The sequence below is a fragment of the Ipomoea nil genome, unplaced genomic scaffold (assembly GCF_001879475.1).
Source record: "Ipomoea nil cultivar Tokyo-kokei standard unplaced genomic scaffold, Asagao_1.1 scaffold1407, whole genome shotgun sequence".
NCBI lineage: Eukaryota > Viridiplantae > Streptophyta > Magnoliopsida > Solanales > Convolvulaceae > Ipomoea > Ipomoea nil.
This window is the reverse complement of record NW_017617835.1, coordinates 2,437,099-2,456,445: the sequence shown is the minus strand read 5'-3', so window position 1 is coordinate 2,456,445 and position 19,347 is coordinate 2,437,099. Positions and strand designations below refer to the sequence as shown.

General features: G+C 32.1%; 2 protein-coding genes across 3 annotated transcripts; one reads left to right on the top strand and one right to left on the bottom strand.

The window, feature by feature from the left end:
* Nucleotides 1-6,076: 6,076 nt before the first annotated feature.
* On the top strand, nucleotides 6,077-7,349 carry LOC109186713 (profilin-like). The gene is made up of 4 exons (XM_019336820.1): nucleotides 6,077-6,424; nucleotides 6,505-6,642; nucleotides 6,794-6,954; nucleotides 7,052-7,349. The coding sequence occupies exons 1-3, from the start codon at nucleotides 6,302-6,304 to the stop codon at nucleotides 6,926-6,928; spliced, it is 396 nt and encodes a 131-aa protein (XP_019192365.1). The 5' UTR covers nucleotides 6,077-6,301; the 3' UTR covers nucleotides 6,929-6,954; nucleotides 7,052-7,349.
* A 1,593-nt stretch (nucleotides 7,350-8,942) lies between these two features.
* On the bottom strand, nucleotides 8,943-15,539 carry LOC109186710 (arginine--tRNA ligase, chloroplastic/mitochondrial-like). 2 transcript variants are annotated; one of them, XM_019336816.1, is made up of 18 exons: nucleotides 15,320-15,539; nucleotides 14,601-14,677; nucleotides 14,346-14,473; nucleotides 14,095-14,170; nucleotides 13,889-13,990; nucleotides 13,590-13,805; nucleotides 13,407-13,487; nucleotides 13,221-13,304; nucleotides 12,812-12,916; nucleotides 12,415-12,593; nucleotides 12,026-12,110; nucleotides 11,728-11,914; nucleotides 11,493-11,562; nucleotides 10,831-10,900; nucleotides 10,611-10,700; nucleotides 10,015-10,083; nucleotides 9,824-9,922; nucleotides 8,943-9,253 (listed from the first exon to the last, which is right to left on the bottom strand). In XM_019336816.1, the coding sequence occupies exons 1-18, from the start codon at nucleotides 15,414-15,416 to the stop codon at nucleotides 9,143-9,145; spliced, it is 1,926 nt and encodes a 641-aa protein (XP_019192361.1). In that variant the 5' UTR covers nucleotides 15,417-15,539; the 3' UTR covers nucleotides 8,943-9,142. The 2 variants fall into 2 exon arrangements, with proteins under 2 accessions (XP_019192361.1, XP_019192362.1); XM_019336817.1 differs by having other exon boundaries at nucleotides 14,601-14,681; nucleotides 15,320-15,403.
* Between the last annotated feature and the right edge of the window lie 3,808 nt (nucleotides 15,540-19,347).

The window sequence follows — 19,347 nt, the reverse complement described above, 5'->3', positions numbered from 1 at the left end:
ATCTTATATATATTGTTGTATTGGATTTTTTTTTATATACACCAACCCATGCTAAAATTATAATATTTGGATGAATTTCAGTTTGGAATCTAAATTTGATATGTCAACTCTAATATTTTCTATAACTTACTTTTATGAATATATAATTAGTTTTTGATAGTGTGTATATATAGTATGTATTTGAAATGAGAGTTGGAAGTTGAAGAGAAGATAAATTGAGGTAGGTAGGTCTTGTTAATTGGTGGACAACCTAGTAGGACCCGAATTGAAGAAGGTCCCATAACAGCTTGGCTATGGCTGTCAATCTCTTTATCAACTTCTTCCAATACGCTCTATTTATCCCCATTCCTCTTTTTTATCTACTAGCCCTCCAACCATTTTACAACATTTGTAAAAGTGTTTTAAAAATTTACGTTTTACTACACAAGTGTTACTCGTTATAACTTATAAATGGTAGAAAATTAAATATAATCTTAACACGATGAATATGAACAGTTGGCTTGGTAACCACAAAGTTTCAAGTTCAACTTCTCGATTTAAAATGATCAGCTATAGATTAGGTAACCTAGACTTGTTAATTCTGTGTGGCTGCGAGGTACCCTCGTCACACACCTAAATCAAAATAAAATATATTTAGGTGTAAGGACAAATGTTGGTGAAAAAGATTGGAAATGCATAAGAAGTTGGTGAAAGGATGGGCAACCTCAAACAAAATCAGTTGATGTTAGGGTTGAAAAATGAAAACCCTTTCTGAAGTAAGAAAGAAAGTACACTAACCATTAATTACACAAAATTTATAACAATGGAATACTAATTAATAAAACACTTACTCTTGCCTGGAGGTTGTTGTCACCATTGTTGCCAACAACGTTGTGTGAATTGTCAATTATAATAATATATGATATGATACGATGCATGGGATAATGTTTCTCTTTTGCACTTTCATTAAAATTACATGTTTATTATATATGTATTTAGGATTATTAGGTAGGGTCGGTAAGTGGCCATGTCTAGTATCTCGAGACTGGGAGATTGTTAGGCAAAGGCGGATAAAGTCCTTGAGGGCCAAGTCCAGCACCTAGTCTGTCTCAAATAATGTGATGACAGTCTGTAAGTAAGGAAATAAGTTACATCTTTGCTACTAACTATAACTTTTGACGCGAGTGGTAAGAGCTTGATACTAATAATTGCATTTAGTACTCGGTGGCCGAACCCAGGCCCGATAAAATCCCCTTAAAGGGCAAGGCTGGGGGCTATATCTAGTACTCGATGATTAAACTCAGGCTGATTAAATCTCTGTAATGGCCAAATCCAACACTCAGTCTATCTCGAAACAGCCTCATCGTATACCTTTTTTCTTATTCATTGACAGTTGTTAACAAGATTGTCGCCAAGCTGCCTATCTCATTTTGATTTGCTTATATTATTATTATATATTATATATTATATGTTCTGTAATATCTTTACGTATTCCTGTATTTTGTTTTTATTTTTTATTCTAGAATGTGCACTTTTCTCTGTATGATTTATAAATATATATTAATTTGATGTTGTCCTTTTCGAAGCTGTCAAGTTTGTTTGGAAGATGAGCTATCAAAAGCAACTACCACGACATGGTTGTGTGGACAAGCAGACAGCTATTTATTTGCTTGGATGTTTACACCTATGAAAGTTGATGCATTTTGGATAGGACTGAAACGACATTAAATTTTATGGAATTTTAGCAGACCCCTGTATTTAAGTTCTCTATTTAAGATAATGGGTTTTTCTGGTTTTTTTTTTTTTTTTTTGCACATATATGAGAGTTTTTGTAAAATATCTGATTAATATTTTTTAACTGATTTGATCAATTGAAACCGTTTAACTTGATTAAATAATTAAATTGGTATTTGATAAAATAGCTTATTGACAATTTGACATAGCTATTTGGTTCTATAATAAGTTGATTTTCAAAACACCACTGTAATGCATATTTCTTATCGACTTATTGTAAATTTTTTTTAAAGGCGAGTTATTAATACTTGAAAAGCTCTTATGTTTTAGCATGATTTTACTGTTTTTTTTTAAAGACTCCCTTAACCCTTGATTCTAGTTTAATTTGAATTGAATTGTGCTCATCTAATCTCAGTACTTTTTTCCCTTTTCTTCAAGTATTTGTTCTTTAAAATTAAAATTAACTGCAATGTAGAAGTGTAGAACACAAAATTTTATTGTACTTTTTTAATAGCCTACGAACCAATACAACCCCAAGATTATAGATAAAGATTGATGGTTACCATACATATGGCCATTTTACTGACACATAGAAAGATATGGGTAAAAATTGTAGTAAATTTTAATAATTATATAATAATTTTTGTATATATCTAAGCAAGTATTATTTGGTGAATAAAGGCTTTCTAAAAAGATAAGAATATTTGACGTCTTACTCTAAGACAAGATATCATTAGTCAGAGTTTCATAGAGCAAATTCAAGGGGATCTATAGAAATATTTAATATAATCAAGCTCATTCATCCTTAAGAAGTTGCATTTAGAGAGTTTTTGGTATTTTTAAGGTTTGATATAAGACATTTCAAAAAAAATGCAAATATATTCATTAATGGATCAAATAAAATAATTTATTCGTGTTTTTTGCAAAATTGCATTAATTAGAAAAGGCACAATTAGTGTCCTAGGATTTAGAATCACTGATCAAGATTCATAGCATACCTCCTAATATTTTTTAAGATGTTAAAGTTAATTCTACACTAATGGTTTCTTTGAAAACCTAGAAAATGATTTTTTCTGGGTTTTCAGTGTTTGTCAGAAGGAAAAAATTAGAGTCAATGAAAATTGATTCCCATAAATGGAAAAACAAAGCCAATTTTTTAGAAAATAACTTACCCTCTTTTTGGGGGAAGTTATTTCCCAGCGCAGCTTTCTCCATCTCCGGACGAAAACCCACATCGATGATTCCCATCAGGAACCAATCTCTGGTTCTCGACGGATACAGTTCGAAATCAGAAACATGATTAACTGGTTTCTAGCTTCTGAAACCAATTTTTTTATATGAAACCATTGTTCATTTTTTAAATTTTATATAAATAATTAACACTGTTTTTTTTTATGAAACCATAGCTCATTTTTTGAAAAATGAATCAAACATACAAAGACAATTTTCTAAAATGCAACCAAACACAGAAAATAAAAATATTTTTTAAAAATTAAATTATTTTTTAAAAAATAATTTTCAGAAGTCATTTTTCAAATTTCGAAATACTCTAAAACGATAATGATATGAAAATCCAAGATGACAATTATTCAGAATAGCATTGTCTGTAGTTTGATAGAAACTACGTTTCTAGAGTATTATGAGCTATTTTTTTAAATCATTTTATTAACTGTTATACTAAATTATTATTAATTGCTTTATGTTTATTTTATTTTTATTAACTTTTGTTATTATTATAAAATTATTAATTATTAATAATAAAACAAAAAAATAATTAGTAATAATAAAAACAACAATAACAATAATTTATAAATTTAAATTATTTTAAAATTTATATTTAAAGTTTAAAATAATACAATACACTTATTACTCTTATATGTCATTTTATATATAATCAGCTAATAGTAAATAATTAATTTACAAAATATTTTTTCTACAACTAGCTAATACTATTATCAACTAGTCAAGACAACTTTTATCTATCATCTAATTGTCAAACACACCCTATAATTAGTTATAAATTATCTTGGCAATATTACTTGTTGGGGTTAATAACTGCTGGGAAGAGATCAAAAAGAAAAAACAAAAAAGGGTATAAGTTTAATATTTGAATTTTGGTTGAAGTACGTATTGTTCTTTGTCTTTCTAGTTAAGATCCCCGAAAGACTAATGAAAATTACATAAAATTCTTATTAATATGAAGATCGAACTAAAAACACAATTATAGTTGACACTAAGTTTACATTTCAAATTATTTACAAAGAAAGTTTATATTACGGATATAATTTAGATGTTAAAAGTGTTGTTTTCACAATTAATTGTGAAGGAATAATATTTTTATAAATATTATAAAAAATAAATTGATGAAAGAAGTTCATTGTAATTGGATGCACAAGGCTGGCATAGATGGAATTTGGCAATTCCCTTTACTTCTGTTACAATCCAATTGAATGGGCCCCCCACCAACCAACACAGATATAATGAGGAGAAAGTGACACAAAATACTGAAAAGAATGTTTGACAAAATTAATTTGACATCATGTGTCATCATGTTTTTTTCTTTTATCATAAACACTGTACTATACATACATATAATTACCCCAAATTTTATATTACAAGTCAAACCTCGAGAGTTAGCTGACTTTAGCTTCTATTTCCGGTCTGATGTTTATAAAAGAAAAAAAAAAAGTGAAAATTGATCTGATTTATTCATTTGACAGTTAATAGTTGTTAAAACATAAAAGAGAACAAAAATATTTAAGGTCAGATTTAGAATATTTTTTCACAAAAAAAAGGTCAATTTTAGAATTAAAATTGACATATATTTTTTTACAGTCATTGATGAATTGAACTCTAATAGGTGGTTGAGATAAGTACGTTCTCACTTTTATTGGAATTTGATTGTAATTCACTTAGAGGTAATCGGATCATTAAAATAATGAAATTAAATAAGAATCTCGTGTCACAATTTTGAATATATCTTAAAATCTTGTGTGAGTTTGAAAGAATTATATTTTTGTGAATGGGTTTGGATGAATCATTTCACCCAAGAGAGAGAGAGAGAGATTATATTAAATTATGTTACGAAGAAATTTGAGAATCATCATCCACCATGCACGTATATCATTATATTATATTATATTGTTACTCAATGTTAGTTGTTTTGATGAATTATATTGTTGAATGTTAATGAAGCTACGGTTGCCAGAATGATAGCTGCAGCATGCGTGCATGGATAGATGGAATTTGATGAATGAAGTATGGCATCCATATATTGGACACACCTTATAAGTTATAATAATAATATAATGACAATTATATTCTTAAAGTCAAGAGACTTCTTTAATTTGGTGAATAAATAAATTAAACCCAAATTATGATGGTGGGTTTCGAGCTAATAATAATAGCCCTAAAGAACCACACAAGCATCAATGCCACATAAAAACTCTTCTCAATGAGCCACTAACCACCAACTAGTATATATAATTATATTGTCTTGATGACATGCTATCATTGCGCGCTGCAAAGTTCTCTAGTTTTGATCAACATTTTCGTCCAACTTAATATTAATTAGTCGGTATTCTTCAAAAAACCATATATACCTTTCATATGGTGAAGATAAATGGGCAGTAAGTTGGTCGGAATATCCTTCGAACATATATCGTTTGATAGAAATTATGATGAGTTGGACGTTAATACCCACATGACTAGTATGTAAGAAGTAAAGATGGTTGGTTTGATTATACACCGACTTACAGTGTTCGTGGGACGTAATTGAAGTTTGACTATTTAAATACACATCTGCATATTTCAACTCATTTAATTTATTCCAATTCACGATTCATCCATTTTTACTCTTCTTTCTAGTTTAGGGCTTGCTTCTTTGTTCCAAATCAGCACTGGTAACAACTTATAGAGTTATTTAAAACAAAATATATTTTTAGTTGTGTATGAGTAGAAAATAATAACTTTTAATTTTTGTGTGTGTTTTTTAGAAATGCATATACATTTGCGTGATATTATATATCATCTCTTATTGTCGTCGTATATTAATTAGTGTAAACAATGTATTTCATTTTGATATTAATTAGTGTGTATATATTACTTTATTTGTTATTCACATAGAATTTATTGACAACATGTAAAATTAACATAATTGCTAGACAAACATAATAAAAAAAAAAATTACAAAATACAATAGTGACCTTCCAACGCTTGCTGAAACTAAACTTATACAATTAATTAAAGAAAATAATCATGCATCCGTTCAAATTTAGCTATTAATTAAAATTAATAAAGAATCAATAATTAATAAACCGTTATTATTTGATTTCATTAAAAAAAAAAAAATGGTGAGGATGTGCGTAATCCTCTCTGGGTGAGTGGCTCTCCCCGCCCCCGCGATGATCGTCGTCTCCATCTCCCCCCTCCGTTTATTTCCAACTGAAAATCATATATAAATCCCATTCCACTCCGCTTAATAATTCATCCTGCTTTTGCCTATCTATCTATCTATCTATCCTCCTCCTCTCCTCTGCTCTATCGTTTAACATTCTTTTATTGTTCTAAGTTCATTCCCTATCCCAAGATGTCGTGGCAAACTTACGTTGATGAGCACCTCATGTGCGACATCGAAGGCAACAAACTCACCGCCGCCGCCATCCTCGGCCACGACGGCAGCCTCTGGGCCCAGAGCGCCAACTTCCCTAAGGTCTCATCGTCTTCTCATTCATTCATTCATATCTATATATAAATATATCTCTAACTAATTTATTTCTATATTTATTGCAGTTCAACCCACAGGAAATCGCAGCCATCCTCAGGGATTTTGATGAACCCGGGTCACTTGCCCCCACCGGCCTCCACCTCGGTGGCCAAAAATACATGGTCATTCAAGGCGAGCCGGGTGCCGTTGTCCGAGGCAAAAAGGTATCCCTGTCACCCCTAATCACGTTAATTCAATAACTCATTATAGTGAAAAGACTCGTATTTAGTCCCCGTAAACTGTACTTACCATCTATCATCTAAGAATCAACTTAGCTTAATTCTTATCTAAACCATTCATAAATATTGAATTTAGGGACCCGGTGGTCTTTGCGTCAAGAAGACTACTCAATGCTTACTGTTTGGACTATATGACGAGCCAATGACTCCTGGGCAGTGCAACATGGTTGTCGAGAGGCTTGGAGATTATTTGGTTGATCAGGGTTACTAATCAATCAATCATCTTCATCTGAATTGGTACGTATATACATATATATTTTTGTCTTACAATAATATATAACATCCTTAATTAGTTTTGTTTATATCTAATAATGTTTGGTTTTTGGAAATTCAGGTTTAAGGTTATTATAAAATGAGTCGGAGCAGAGAGCCAAAGTACTGCAAGTAGCAGTGATAGATGCAATCTGTTTCTGGATTCTTCAACAAGTCTTCAACAATGGAGTTTTTTATTTTTATTTTTATAACATTTTTTGTTTCCTGTTTTGGTTTTGTATGCTTTTCAATTAATTACTGCCATTTTAAATGGGTGCGTGCGACGGATTTGATTGCACGCACTTCATAATATTTGGCTGTGTATTTTTTATTTTATTTTATTAAATAATAATAATTACATAAAGTTTTGCCAATACAATGTCATTACTTTTGATACCATCAAATTATCATCTCTTTCTATTTTTAACTATGCTGCCCAAAATAATAATAATAATAATAATCTTCAAAATAATAATAATAATAATAAGAAAATGTTCCTTTAATAATAATTATATGCATAGACACTTGTAGCAACTAAGGGCATCTAAAATCAACTCTCAACTAGGATTCCAAAACAATAATCTAACTATAACACTATTTTGACTAAAAAGGAATTTTTGCATATCCTAAACATTTGATACCTTCGCTAGCAATAAAATTAATAAAAGCAAAACAATTAAATATTTGGTCAATAATTCTTAAATCAAAACAACGGATAATTTGAGAAATTGTCACATACATTTCATTTTATTAGAATGTTAGAAATTTACATTTAATAAAATTGGAATAATAGAATAAAGAAGATAAAATTAGAAAAGTTAAACCGCTCTTGTTTTACTTCTCTAACTAAAATTTTTGCAATCAAAATGATTAATTGTTCTAATCATTCCAACTGTAGTATTTCAAATAGCCTTCTAAACAAGTAGTCAGTCACAATTTATGCAAACAAAGGTATTTGGTTTTCCTTATGAACGTGAATATAAAAGTGATTAATAAGGAAATTGTGAGATGAGTTTTTTTTTTTTTTTTTAATTATGCCTAAATTATAGACACATCTCATAAATGATTGCTCTATACAACTTTTTTCCTTTAGTTATGTTGTTGTTTCAATCCAATACTTATAAACTTTGTTAAAATTAAATTTTTATTTTGATTTGCCCATTTTTTAGTATAACAAAATAGCTTTGTTAATAATAGTAAATATTGAGTTTGTTGTAATATTTTTATTACACGAAAATATAAGACGAATTTTCTCTATTATTAAATACAAATTTAGTTCTTTGTTGAGTTTGTTGTAACGTTAATTACACGAAAATATGAGATGAATTTTTTCCATTATTAAACATTAAATTTAGTTCTTTGTTGTAATGTTGATTATACAAAAATATGAGATGAATTTTCTCTATTATTAAAAAATTTAATTCTTAAATGTTTAATGAGGTATAAATAATTCTTAAATTTTTAATCGTGTTTCAATTTTGACCTTCTCGTAATAAATAATTAGAAAGCAAATTTTTATCAATAATTAAAATTGTAATATGACATGATTAAAATCGCAATGCAATAAAAATTTTGAGAAATATGTTCTTGATATATCAGTGAAAAATAAATTATTAAAAATAATTAGTAGAAAGACTTAATTGCACTTACATAGTAAAGACACGTGAATGAGTGTAATATAGAAATTCATATTATATATTTTCAATTATAGAATTCATTTCCCTGAAATTTATAAATAAATAATGGCCACTTTGTTCTCATGTAATCAACATTACAATAAACCCAACATTCACTTGAAATAATCAATGTTAAAAAGTTTCTTTTTATATACTTAGAAAAAATTAACAAAATGAACAATTTGTCCTCTAATAATTTGAGAAATCAAAATAAATTCTAAACTGAGTCTACAATTTAGACATAACTAACGGAGTAAAATCACCATTTTCCCTCTCACAAATGTTATATTACCTCAGAGAGAATAAACAGATTCTTTATCTCTCATAAAGTAATTCATGAAACAGGCAAAAAACTCATGTAACTAGTTAATGCATGTTCATGCTAAAATTACAAAGGCAAGTTTGTGTATAAAGCAAGGATATTTCCTGGTTTAAATACCAGGAAATAACAAAGCAATATCATTAAAAGTATCAAGAGGGTGAGTATAAATAGGTCATCAGATCTTGTAAACTGGGGTGATACCCAATAAGTGGAAGCACTTTCTCATCACAACTGCGGTTGCTTCACAAAGCAAGAGCCTACTTGTTTCCTGGGCCGAGCCAACCACCTGAAAACCGCAAAGTCAAGTCGTTGGATAATGTAAAAGTACTTTTTCACCGATAAAACATGGCATAACATAGCATTTTTAGCTTCTAAATTGCAACAAAATTCTAAGGTGTTTTATTTAATTTCGAGAAACTCCACATATAGGGAAGTTTAGACACCTTAGCAACCACCATCATATTCAGACAATAATCTATAAGGGAAATAGTGGTCCTCAAGATAAGATACAGCTAAGTTCTTATTCCACAAAATGATTTATCCACCTCAGCAAATGGGAACAACATGTTGAGGGTAATGCAGCAAGACATGTTATTTGATGGTTTACGCCATGGAAGTACGTATCACTTCATATTCAAAACCAAATTTACTTCTTTTTTTTTACAAAAGGATAACACAGTCAACTAAGGAGGTATATTGAAAATTGGTAAATGCAACCATGATTAGATTTGTTATCTTCCTACTTTAATCTTCTAGGCTCCCTACATTAATTAACTATGTAAAGAAGGTTTTCCTGTTTTAGATTTTGTTTTTATTCTACTAGTTTCATATAATTATCCATAGAGAGCTTGCATACCTGACAATTTGTGTAGAATCTTGTGAAGTCCTCGGATAAGTTATAGAGATACTCGCACAATAAATTCGGTAGAAGATTCGTACAAGCTTCTTCAACAACCTACAAGAGTGAAAAGAAAAGAAAATGCAAAATTGATACTCTCGTAGCTAAGATTGATGCCAAGCAGATGAGAATAGGGATTATTAATTTACCTCAGGAAATTGGAGTAAATGGAGTCCCAACATTCGCTCATCTTGATGAGCTAAATCTAGTGTCCCAGTCTGTTCAATAACCATAACATCAGTCCAAAAAATTAACTAAAACAGTGGAGAATTCTAGTTTGGAGATTGTAAGTCTGCAATCATTCACAGGCACTACAACATTGCCATGGTCTGTGCTTTTTTACAAGGATACTTGGGCAATCAATAAAAAAAATCCCTAAAGCCAGGCTTAGCTCATCTCAGTTGCCATAAAGTGGGTGGGTGGGTTGTTAAAGTGAAGATGAAAATGGAGCTGAAATAAGATAAAGGAAATTAAAAAGTGAATGTTATAGGATCATCTTTCCTCTGTTACTTCAGTATTTTTCTTTTCTTTGGGAGGTGGGGAGGGGTGATAAGACACATCAGGTATGATATTGATAAAAAAAAAAAAACTCAACTCAATTACTTCACATGTTTTTCCAGATGAAAATCTAAACCCCCTGATGATGTGCTATATAAATTAGCTCCAAATCTCCAAGACAAAGTACCCCTATAAAATTAGCATAACATCCCAAATGAACACTACATAGAAAATGAAGGTAAAATACCTTTTTTAGCTCCTCTATGTCTTTTCCTGATTTCCTGATGATTGAACAGATTCGTGCATGTGCATACAGTAAATATACAGCAGTATTACCCTGATAATTGAGAATAAGCCAAGTAAGATCAATATAGTACTTGGAATTGACTAAGGAAAGAAACAAGAGAACTAACTTTTGAGTTGAAAATTAGATATGTAGTTACAAGGAAGCAATTCTAGCAACAAACCTTGTCGCTGAGCATCTGATCAAAATTGAAGGTGTAATTGGTCAATCTATTGTTTTTCAGGTCGGCATATCTGTTTTAAATCAAATATCAAACACCCAACAAAAAATTGTTAGACATTCCCACGCAGAAAAATAAAAACTCAATAGCAACCACATCATGTCACCATTCATTGGTCAGTTGGTCACAGCCATTTTTCCGCTGTTAAGAATTTTATTGTCCATTGAAATACAGAGAAATCAGTTCATGGATATCTAAGTAGAGGCAAGCTGATAAAGTGGCCTAGGGTTGACTGTTTTTCCTTTTCCAGTGTATTAAAGGGAAAGTAACCCAGCAAAATAGCAAAACTCTTCTTCCAGATGTTATTCTTCTTTCATCCCTTTGAGCAGGGAAATCTCAGCTCAAATCTAATCTGTCCAGTTTCTTATTTAAAGTCTCCATTTATAACATGAGGATAGCTGGCCAAAAGTCCAACCCATGTTAGCTTGCAGACTGTCAGCGCAAAGATTTATCAAATCTATTGAGCTCGAGTCTACAGGACATCAATGCCCAGTTTACAACAAGCGACTCCAGCATGGATTCATGGAATTTCATTGTATTTCCCTTGTCAAGATGAGAGATAGAGAGAGCTGCAGCATAAGTGTGCATAGTTGAAAGGGACTTACTTAACAGCACCATATCCAACAGCTTCAGCAGTTTGCTCAAGCTCCTCTTCAGTCCACTCTTCCGCTTTGCCTGATGATAAGTTAGAGTCAGAGTAGGATACATTGTCTATTGCATTTTTTGTCAACATTATGCCAAAATAATTTATTGAACAAAAAGGGAATACAAGAAGGCAAAACTAAGCCAGCCTCAAAATGTCAAACTAAAGAGACAACAACCATGCAATTAATGACATACCTCTTTCAATGAGAGCAGTTTTACACCGACTCTTGGCCTCATCAAGTAAATCAATCAACTTGACAACTTCAGTACTCCGAGTTCGGAACCGTTTCCCATCTTCTCCTAAAACCAGACCAAACCCCACATGGCTAGCTTTGGGATATGCATTCTCATCAGATGGAAACCAACCTGCAAGTCTTGCAGCCTGGAAAAAATTTGGGGTAAAACATAAAGCAGTTATAATTTTCAATATATCAGAACCTGTTTCCTGTGACAAATAGGACATATACATGAAGATGTGGTATTAAACACCTACAGCAAAAACCATTTCAAAGTGTTCACGCTGGCCAACATCAGTGACATAAATCATCCACTCTGCTTTTTCTTCATTAAGGCGGTACCTATAAATTTGCAAATATGATATTAAAGCATCTTACTAAAACCCCACATATATTTTATCACAAAAGTGATATTAAAACATTTGAGTGCATTCAAACCTTTTACAGATTTTAAGCAAAAGCATATCTTTCTACAAGTTAACAGACTACCCACTTCCCAAATAAAGATATGCAGTCTAGCATGCTCCTTAACATATATCAAGTATTTTCAGCATGAACCATATTCCTATTTACAGTGAACTTCTTAATGAATTTACCCTGGCACCCTGCAGCACATCCAGAAATCAACCTTCCAAGTTAAACTTACCATATAGCAGTAAGATCAGTTGAAGCATAGTTGTAACCACCATCCCTCTTTACAACAATGAGTGGAATTTTTTTCCCTTCAATGAAGATGACACGAGCACCTTCACTTTCTTCAACCAATCCCTTTTCATTTAAAAGCTCTATAGTCTTTGGAATAAAAGGATTGTAAAAGCTTTCTCCCTGAGAAGGAAATCAAGAAAACACAATTATTTCCCAGCAAAAACACAATTAATAAATGGACAGTGCATTATTACATTTTATTACATAGTGTAGAAGGAATAACAATTAAATACAAGATCAGAGAATGTATTACTAATTTACTATAAATCCCATGGTTGAGATTTGAGAATAGGGCTATTTAAAACCATTTAATGGAACAAAAAAGGTCAATGTAGTACCCTTTCTTCCAAGTGTACTCCAAGTCGCTGATAAACCTTTTCAAATTCTCTTCGACTAATTTCACAAATCTGTGACCATGCTTTTCTGTACTTCTCCTCCCCGCCCTATTTACAAAGAAAGAATGCAACACAAGAACCATTACCAAAATAAATCTCTAACTGCATAGTAGGAAAGATGAAACAATCTTTCAATTAATAAAAGAATAACAAGTTGACTTGTGTGGTCACAGTTATGAAGAAAAAAATACAGAGACCATCTGCCTAATATAACTCTCTACTAAGAGAGTTCCTTCTCTGTTGGGAGAAAGGAATGCTTATTCAGCAGTTTCTGCAAGCTCTTTCAATAATATGATGTATCTGTTGAGTCTAGACCATTCAACTGTTTAAAATAAGATAGTAAAAAGTTCACCTGAATACTGACTACAGCCTTTTGTGCCCTCTCCTTGAAATCAGGATCACTATCAAATCTTTGTTTTGAAGCCTTATAAAATGCCTAAAAAGGATGAACTCCAATCAATAAGGGAAGTTTTCGGCATCATAAATCAGTGTCAATCAGCTAGAGACAGAACAAACTAACCAAAGTATCACCACTTACCTCTAAATCTCCAATAGCTTGAGGACTAGCGGCTTCCCAGTTTGGGAATTTTTCAAAAAGGTATTCAATTAGCATACCAAACTACAAAAACATATTAAAACTCAGAATTAATTTCATATAGAATAGAAACAGAATTTAGAACCATATTCTCTTATGGAGGCATCAAATGAAATATGAATCTACCTGTGTGCCCCAATCACCAACATGATTTCTTCGAAGAACATCAACATTAGAAAACTCAAGCATACGTGCAAGGGTGTCTCCAATGATAGTAGATCTTAAATGACCAACATGCATCTCCTTCGCTATGTTTGGTGATGAAAAGTCAACCACTGTCTTTTTGACCGGAAGCTTTGGAGCCCATGTTTCAATACCATCTACTAGCATCTTTTGGATGCTCTGAGATAGCAATGATAATATGTCATAATAAGTTTCTTGCATTCTCAAGGAATCAACAACTCTTAACCAAAAATAGTAACTACCTGAGCAATCCATTCCCTCGACAATACTACATTGACAAACCCAGGTCCAGCAATACTACATTTTTCTATTATGTCTGATTGAGGAAGATTGTTCATAATAGCCTGCAAATGAGAAACCATTTGATTGTCAAAGGATATTGACGTGCACTGTGTTGGTTGAAACAGAATTGTGATGTACCAAGCACAGCAAAAATCAGTGCCATTACCTGTCCAACAGGTTGAGGGCCCTTGAACTGAGTACCCTTCCCTTTAATTTTAGCCCATAAGCTCATGGCGTTGTTACTACCAAAATAAGACTTGCTTAATAAGAAATTGTAGAATATAAATAGCATAAAACACCCCAAGCACTAAGAGAGAACATAGTTCAACTCTCAACTGGCACTGAAACTTCAAATGCTTTTCAATAGAAAAGATAAAAGACAGGAAACCTAGAATGAAATAAGAATGTAAACCATACCATTGATAGTCTCCAAATTTGGGATTGTTGCAAATAGCCATCATTGGTTGTACATCCGATTCATCAGGAAACGTTGATTTAAGAGATTCTTCAAATAATTTTGCTAATTGCTCTTTAACACTCCCCACCTTATTCCATTTAGAAAAAGAGGAAAATTAAAAGACAACTCAGTCTAGAAGCACCACTGAAAGCCATATCTCTAATAATAACTCTGTACACGTGTGACAGAACTAGACAAAGCATATATGAACTTACAGCCGTCATGGTTGAAATCGGCTTTGCAGTTACTTTCCCCACACAACGAAATCTACTAGCTGTTGATCTGAGTGTACCTGTCTAGTTTGCCAGCAACCACACCAAATGATTAACAAATCAGCAATCCAACAATTATCAACAACTTACAGCAAGACCTATATGATTCCTAAGCTGTTGTGTACATAAAAAATATTAATTACCAGACAAGGAAAGCATTCTCAGCTTTCCCAATATTCTAAAACTTCCAAATTTATCAAATCTCAATTCTTAGAAAGCAAGTTCACAGTTTTACATGAGAAAAGCAAGAAAATTACCACAGGGTGCTGTAAGTTGTTGCCACATGAGAAAACTGTGGTAAGAACTGTATTATTGAGTTCTTACCACAGGGTGCATTAAACATTAACATAGGATTTCAATCACAGTTTATTAGGCAAACTTTAAACCTTAAAAAGTCATTGTCTACACTTCGCCTAAGCTGCACATGAAAATACAGTGGAGGAATCTCAATGAATTGCTCCGTACAAAAGAAACCCCATATTTTAAAATCCAGAGTATAAATCCCAAAAAAAAAAATAATAATAACATAACACTTCTACCAAAGAAAACTCATATACTCCATAGCTAAGCAGAAATTAATAAATAAATAAATAAAGACTAATCTTTTGAAAGAAAAAAAAAATGATAAAAAAGGAAAGAAGAGAATGAGAAAGAGTGCTTACGGGAGGCGGGTAGATGCGGAGAGAAATTGAAGAAAGAAATGAGCTTGGGAGGTGAAAGAGAAGGCGAAGGCTGAAGTTTGAGTGCGAAGCTGCTCATAGCCAAAGGGTTTTAGCAGAGTGATATATATATTCTGTAATGGTAAGGCGGGTGTGTAGGAGAGGAGAAGCGCTGCTCTTAGTCCATGTTGTACTCGCTTTTCTTATTCGAATCGGAGCCCACTAAATAACACAAATATCCCAAACTAATAGCCCGTTAGTCCGTTGCACTTAGGGAGTTGGGGATGCAAATGAACAGTTATGCCTAGGGGTGAGTACGGGGATTTTTGACCGCTATAACCGACCGAAACGGACCGACCTAAATGCTATAACCGATCAAAAACCGAAAAATAACCCATTATTCAATATTCAAGTCTCCAAAATTGAAATAAAATAATAGAAACTACCACATTACCACTGCCTAATTTCTGTATAACACACTGAACAGTTAGCACTGGCATAGTGGCATACAAACAAACTGATAAATCATACAATTACAGACTTAAATTTTATTTTTTTTTGAAAGGAACAGACTTACAATATAAAATTAAACAAATTAAAAAAAAAAAATTAGCTACACACTTTCAGACTTAGTAGTTACAGTATAATAGTATAAGCAATTAAACAATATAAAATTTTAAAAAATACAGACTTACATTATAAAATTAAAAATAATTTATCTCTGACTGGGCGACTGGCTGATGGCTGAGGCAGTGAGGTTGTCAGCCGGAGAGCGTGAGGGAGACGGGAGAGTCGGAGCGGAGCGACTGAGCGAGGGCGTCGAGCCGTCAGCCGGAGAATCGTGGTCTCACCGTCTCAGGTATGCGAGAAGCAAAATCCGAGAACAGGGTCTCAGCCAATTGGGTCTGTGCGACTGTGGTCGGTTACGGGCTCGTTTGGTTCGCGAAAAATATTTTAAGGGAAGTGGAATTGGAATTCCATGGAAAAACAATTACTAGGAATATGAATTTCATTGTTTGGTTGGTGGAAAAAGAATTACTGGGAATACTAATTCTATTGTTTGGTTAGATTTGGAATTGTAAGGAATAATGAGTATAAAGATCTATATGCCCCTACAAATTAATAAGAGTAATATAATTAAAAAAGAAAGTAAGGGTAAAATAGGCATACCATCTCAACTTTTCTTCCCATCCTCCATGGAAAACAAAATCCTTGGTCCAACCATCACGTTGCGTGAGGCGCAACTCTCGCGCCCAGGCAGACGCGTAATTTAATTTTTTTTTTTGTTTTTTTTTTTATTTCCAGATTTTTGTTTTGTTTTTTTTTTTCCTTTTCTTTTTTTTCTTCTCTCCCATTTTCTCTTTCCTAACCACACATGCAAAATCTCCTCAAAATTTTCAACTATTGAGAATGCCCTTACTATTGTTATTAACACTTAATTACTTTTAGATATTATTTTTACCACTATATATTATTATTATTATATTATTATTATTAGTTTCTTTTCAAGTTCTGTTAGTATATAATGGCCGTGAGGCACAATAATAATATAACCATAATTAAATATTATTGTATTGTATTTCGTGAGTCACAATAATAATATAACAATAATTAAATATTCTTCAATTCTATATTATTCTAGGATTTCTATTACCATCATTAATTATTCCCTAATTTACCATAATTAAATAATTTGACCAATTATAAAGAGAGATTATTAAATAATGCACGGGACAATTTTTTAATTAAAAATTTTAAAAATTCATTAATAAAACATAAGGTTCTCATAATTTTTTCTTAAGAAATTATTTAATAAAACATTTTTTTTTAGAAATTGGTGGGCCAAACCGCCTACAGCAAGTGGATAGATCTCGAAAAAATACGCGATTTCAAAAAACATTTGTCCAAAACGGACAACCGAATCAAAAGTTATGCCTTGCCGAACTTTTGACACTTTACAACTTAAAATAATAATAATAATAATAATAATAATCGCGGGTTCAGCCGGCGAGGCGGCCGCGGAGGAGGCCGATTCCGGCCTTCCTCGCCGCGGCCAGCGGCACGATTTTTGCAACACTGATATATAGTATAGATAGAATAGGAATAGTATTACACAATTTTATAATATTAGAATAGAATTTTAACCCAAAATTATTGTACGAATGGGAAAGTAGAAATCAATATATTTTATTAGGAAAATAGATTTTTTAGGAATTGGGCGGGAAGTTAAAAGTTCAAGATTTTGTTTTTATATATAGTATAGATTACAATAGAATTTTATTATACTATTTAATAATATTAGAATAGAATTTTAACCCAGAATTATTGTACGAATGGGAAAGTATAAATTAATATATTTTATTAAGAAGAGAAATTTTTTAGGAATTCGGCGGGAAGTTAAAATTTCAGGATTTTGTTTTTATATATAGTATAGATTACAATAGGAGTTGTATTACACTATTTTATAATATTAGAATATAATTTTAATTATGTTTTTATATATAGTATCGATATAGATTACAATAGGAATTATATTACACTGTTTTATAATATTAGAATAGAATTTTAATTATGTTTTTATATATAGTATCGATATAGATTACAATAGGAATTATATTACACTATTTTATAATATTAGAATAGAATTTTAACCCAAAATTATTGTACGAATAGGAAAGTAGAAATCAATATATTTTATTAGGAAGAGAGATTTTTTAGGAATTGGGCGGGAAGTTAAAATTTCAGGATTTTGTTTTTATAGATAACTAGTATTTTCACCCGTGCGATGCACGGAATGGAATTGTTGTAATATATTAAGAATATTTAAATCGATATATAATTATTTAAGAGTTAATTTTACCAGAGGTCGTCTATCTTTCCTAACAATTCCAAATTTAATCCTAGACTATAATTATTAATTATTACAATTTATTCTATGTTACAACTCTTACGTTAATATTCTTACTATTATTATTAACATTTAATTACTTTTAGATATTATTATTACCACTTATATTATTATTATTATTATATTATTATTATTAGTTTTCTTTTCAAGTACTGTTAGTATATAATGGTCGTGAGGCGCAATAATAATATAACCATAATTAAATATTCTTGTATTGTATTTTGGAGTTAATGCCATTTTTGGTCCTAGACTTATTGATGCATTGACACTTTTCATCCTCCATAATAAAAATTGCCACTTAGTAGACACTGTTATTGGTCGTTGGACAGTTTTGATCCTCCGTCAATGAAGCCGTTTGTTGACCCTGAATTAGAAGGACTTTTCTGTCTTTTTATGTCTTATTCTTCTAATCTTGTTTAGACCAGCGTTGTTGTGACTCCTGTGAGGCGAGATGGCGAGACTTGGCGGCTAAGTAGTAACCGTCGGTAGTGAGTAGCAGCGAGGTTCTTCTCCGGCAAGTTGTGGGTACGGCGGCGAGCATACGAGGCAGTAACTCCTTCCGGCGACGGACCAGTAAGGCAGATCTGGCGGTGCAGCAACAGATCCGGTGAGGTTGGGGCCTTCACCGGTGGTTTTTGGTTCCGGCGAAGCAGAGAGGGCAGCAGGTCGACGAACCCTCCTATGGTAAATAGCAGTTGTAGTTGTAGATGGCGTGATGTAGAATTTGCACCTGTAAGTCCTCCCTTCCATATTGACCACAAATATCCTTCCCATCTCTCTCTCTCTCTCTCTCTCTCTGACCACAACTACTTGGTGCACAACCTCAAAAACTCTGTTATTCTACCTGAAATTCATTGAAGTTTCAAGCTGAAAATGTGGAATCCGCTGCACCCCAAAAATCGCATTGTCTGAGGTGTTGGAATGGCCAGTGTTGACTTCCTGGCTGCTGTAGCTTCATTCCCCAACCCGGATGATAAAATTCGGAGCACCAGCTTTGAGGTTCAAGGAGGTGGTAACACTGGCAATGCTTTGATAAAACCCGGATGATAAAATTCGTCTTGGTCTTAATCCAAGGGTCATATCTAAGGTTGCTAATGACTCGCATGGCGAAAGAATACTTGAT

What these genes read in the sequence shown, in the direction of transcription:
- LOC109186713 (XM_019336820.1), top strand. Translation starts at nt 6,302, where the DNA reads ATGTCGTGGCAAACTTACGTTGATGAGCACCTCATGTGCGACATCGAA. An exon ending in AGAGCGCCAACTTCCCTAAG is followed by an intron (nt 6,425 to 6,504) that starts GTCTCATCGTCT and finishes TATTTATTGCAG; the next exon opens with TTCAACCCACAGGAAATCGC. An exon ending in CCGTTGTCCGAGGCAAAAAG is followed by an intron (nt 6,643 to 6,793) that starts GTATCCCTGTCA and finishes TATTGAATTTAG; the next exon opens with GGACCCGGTGGTCTTTGCGT.
- LOC109186710 (XM_019336816.1), bottom strand. Translation starts at nt 15,416, where the DNA reads ATGAGCAGCTTCGCACTCAAACTTCAGCCTTCGCCTTCTCTTTCACCT. An exon ending in CGATTTCAACCATGACGGCT is followed by an intron (nt 14,474 to 14,600) that starts GTAAGTTCATAT and finishes AAATGGAATAAG; the next exon opens with GTGGGGAGTGTTAAAGAGCA. An exon ending in GCCCTCAACCTGTTGGACAG is followed by an intron (nt 13,991 to 14,094) that starts GTAATGGCACTG and finishes TCTCATTTGCAG; the next exon opens with GCTATTATGAACAATCTTCC.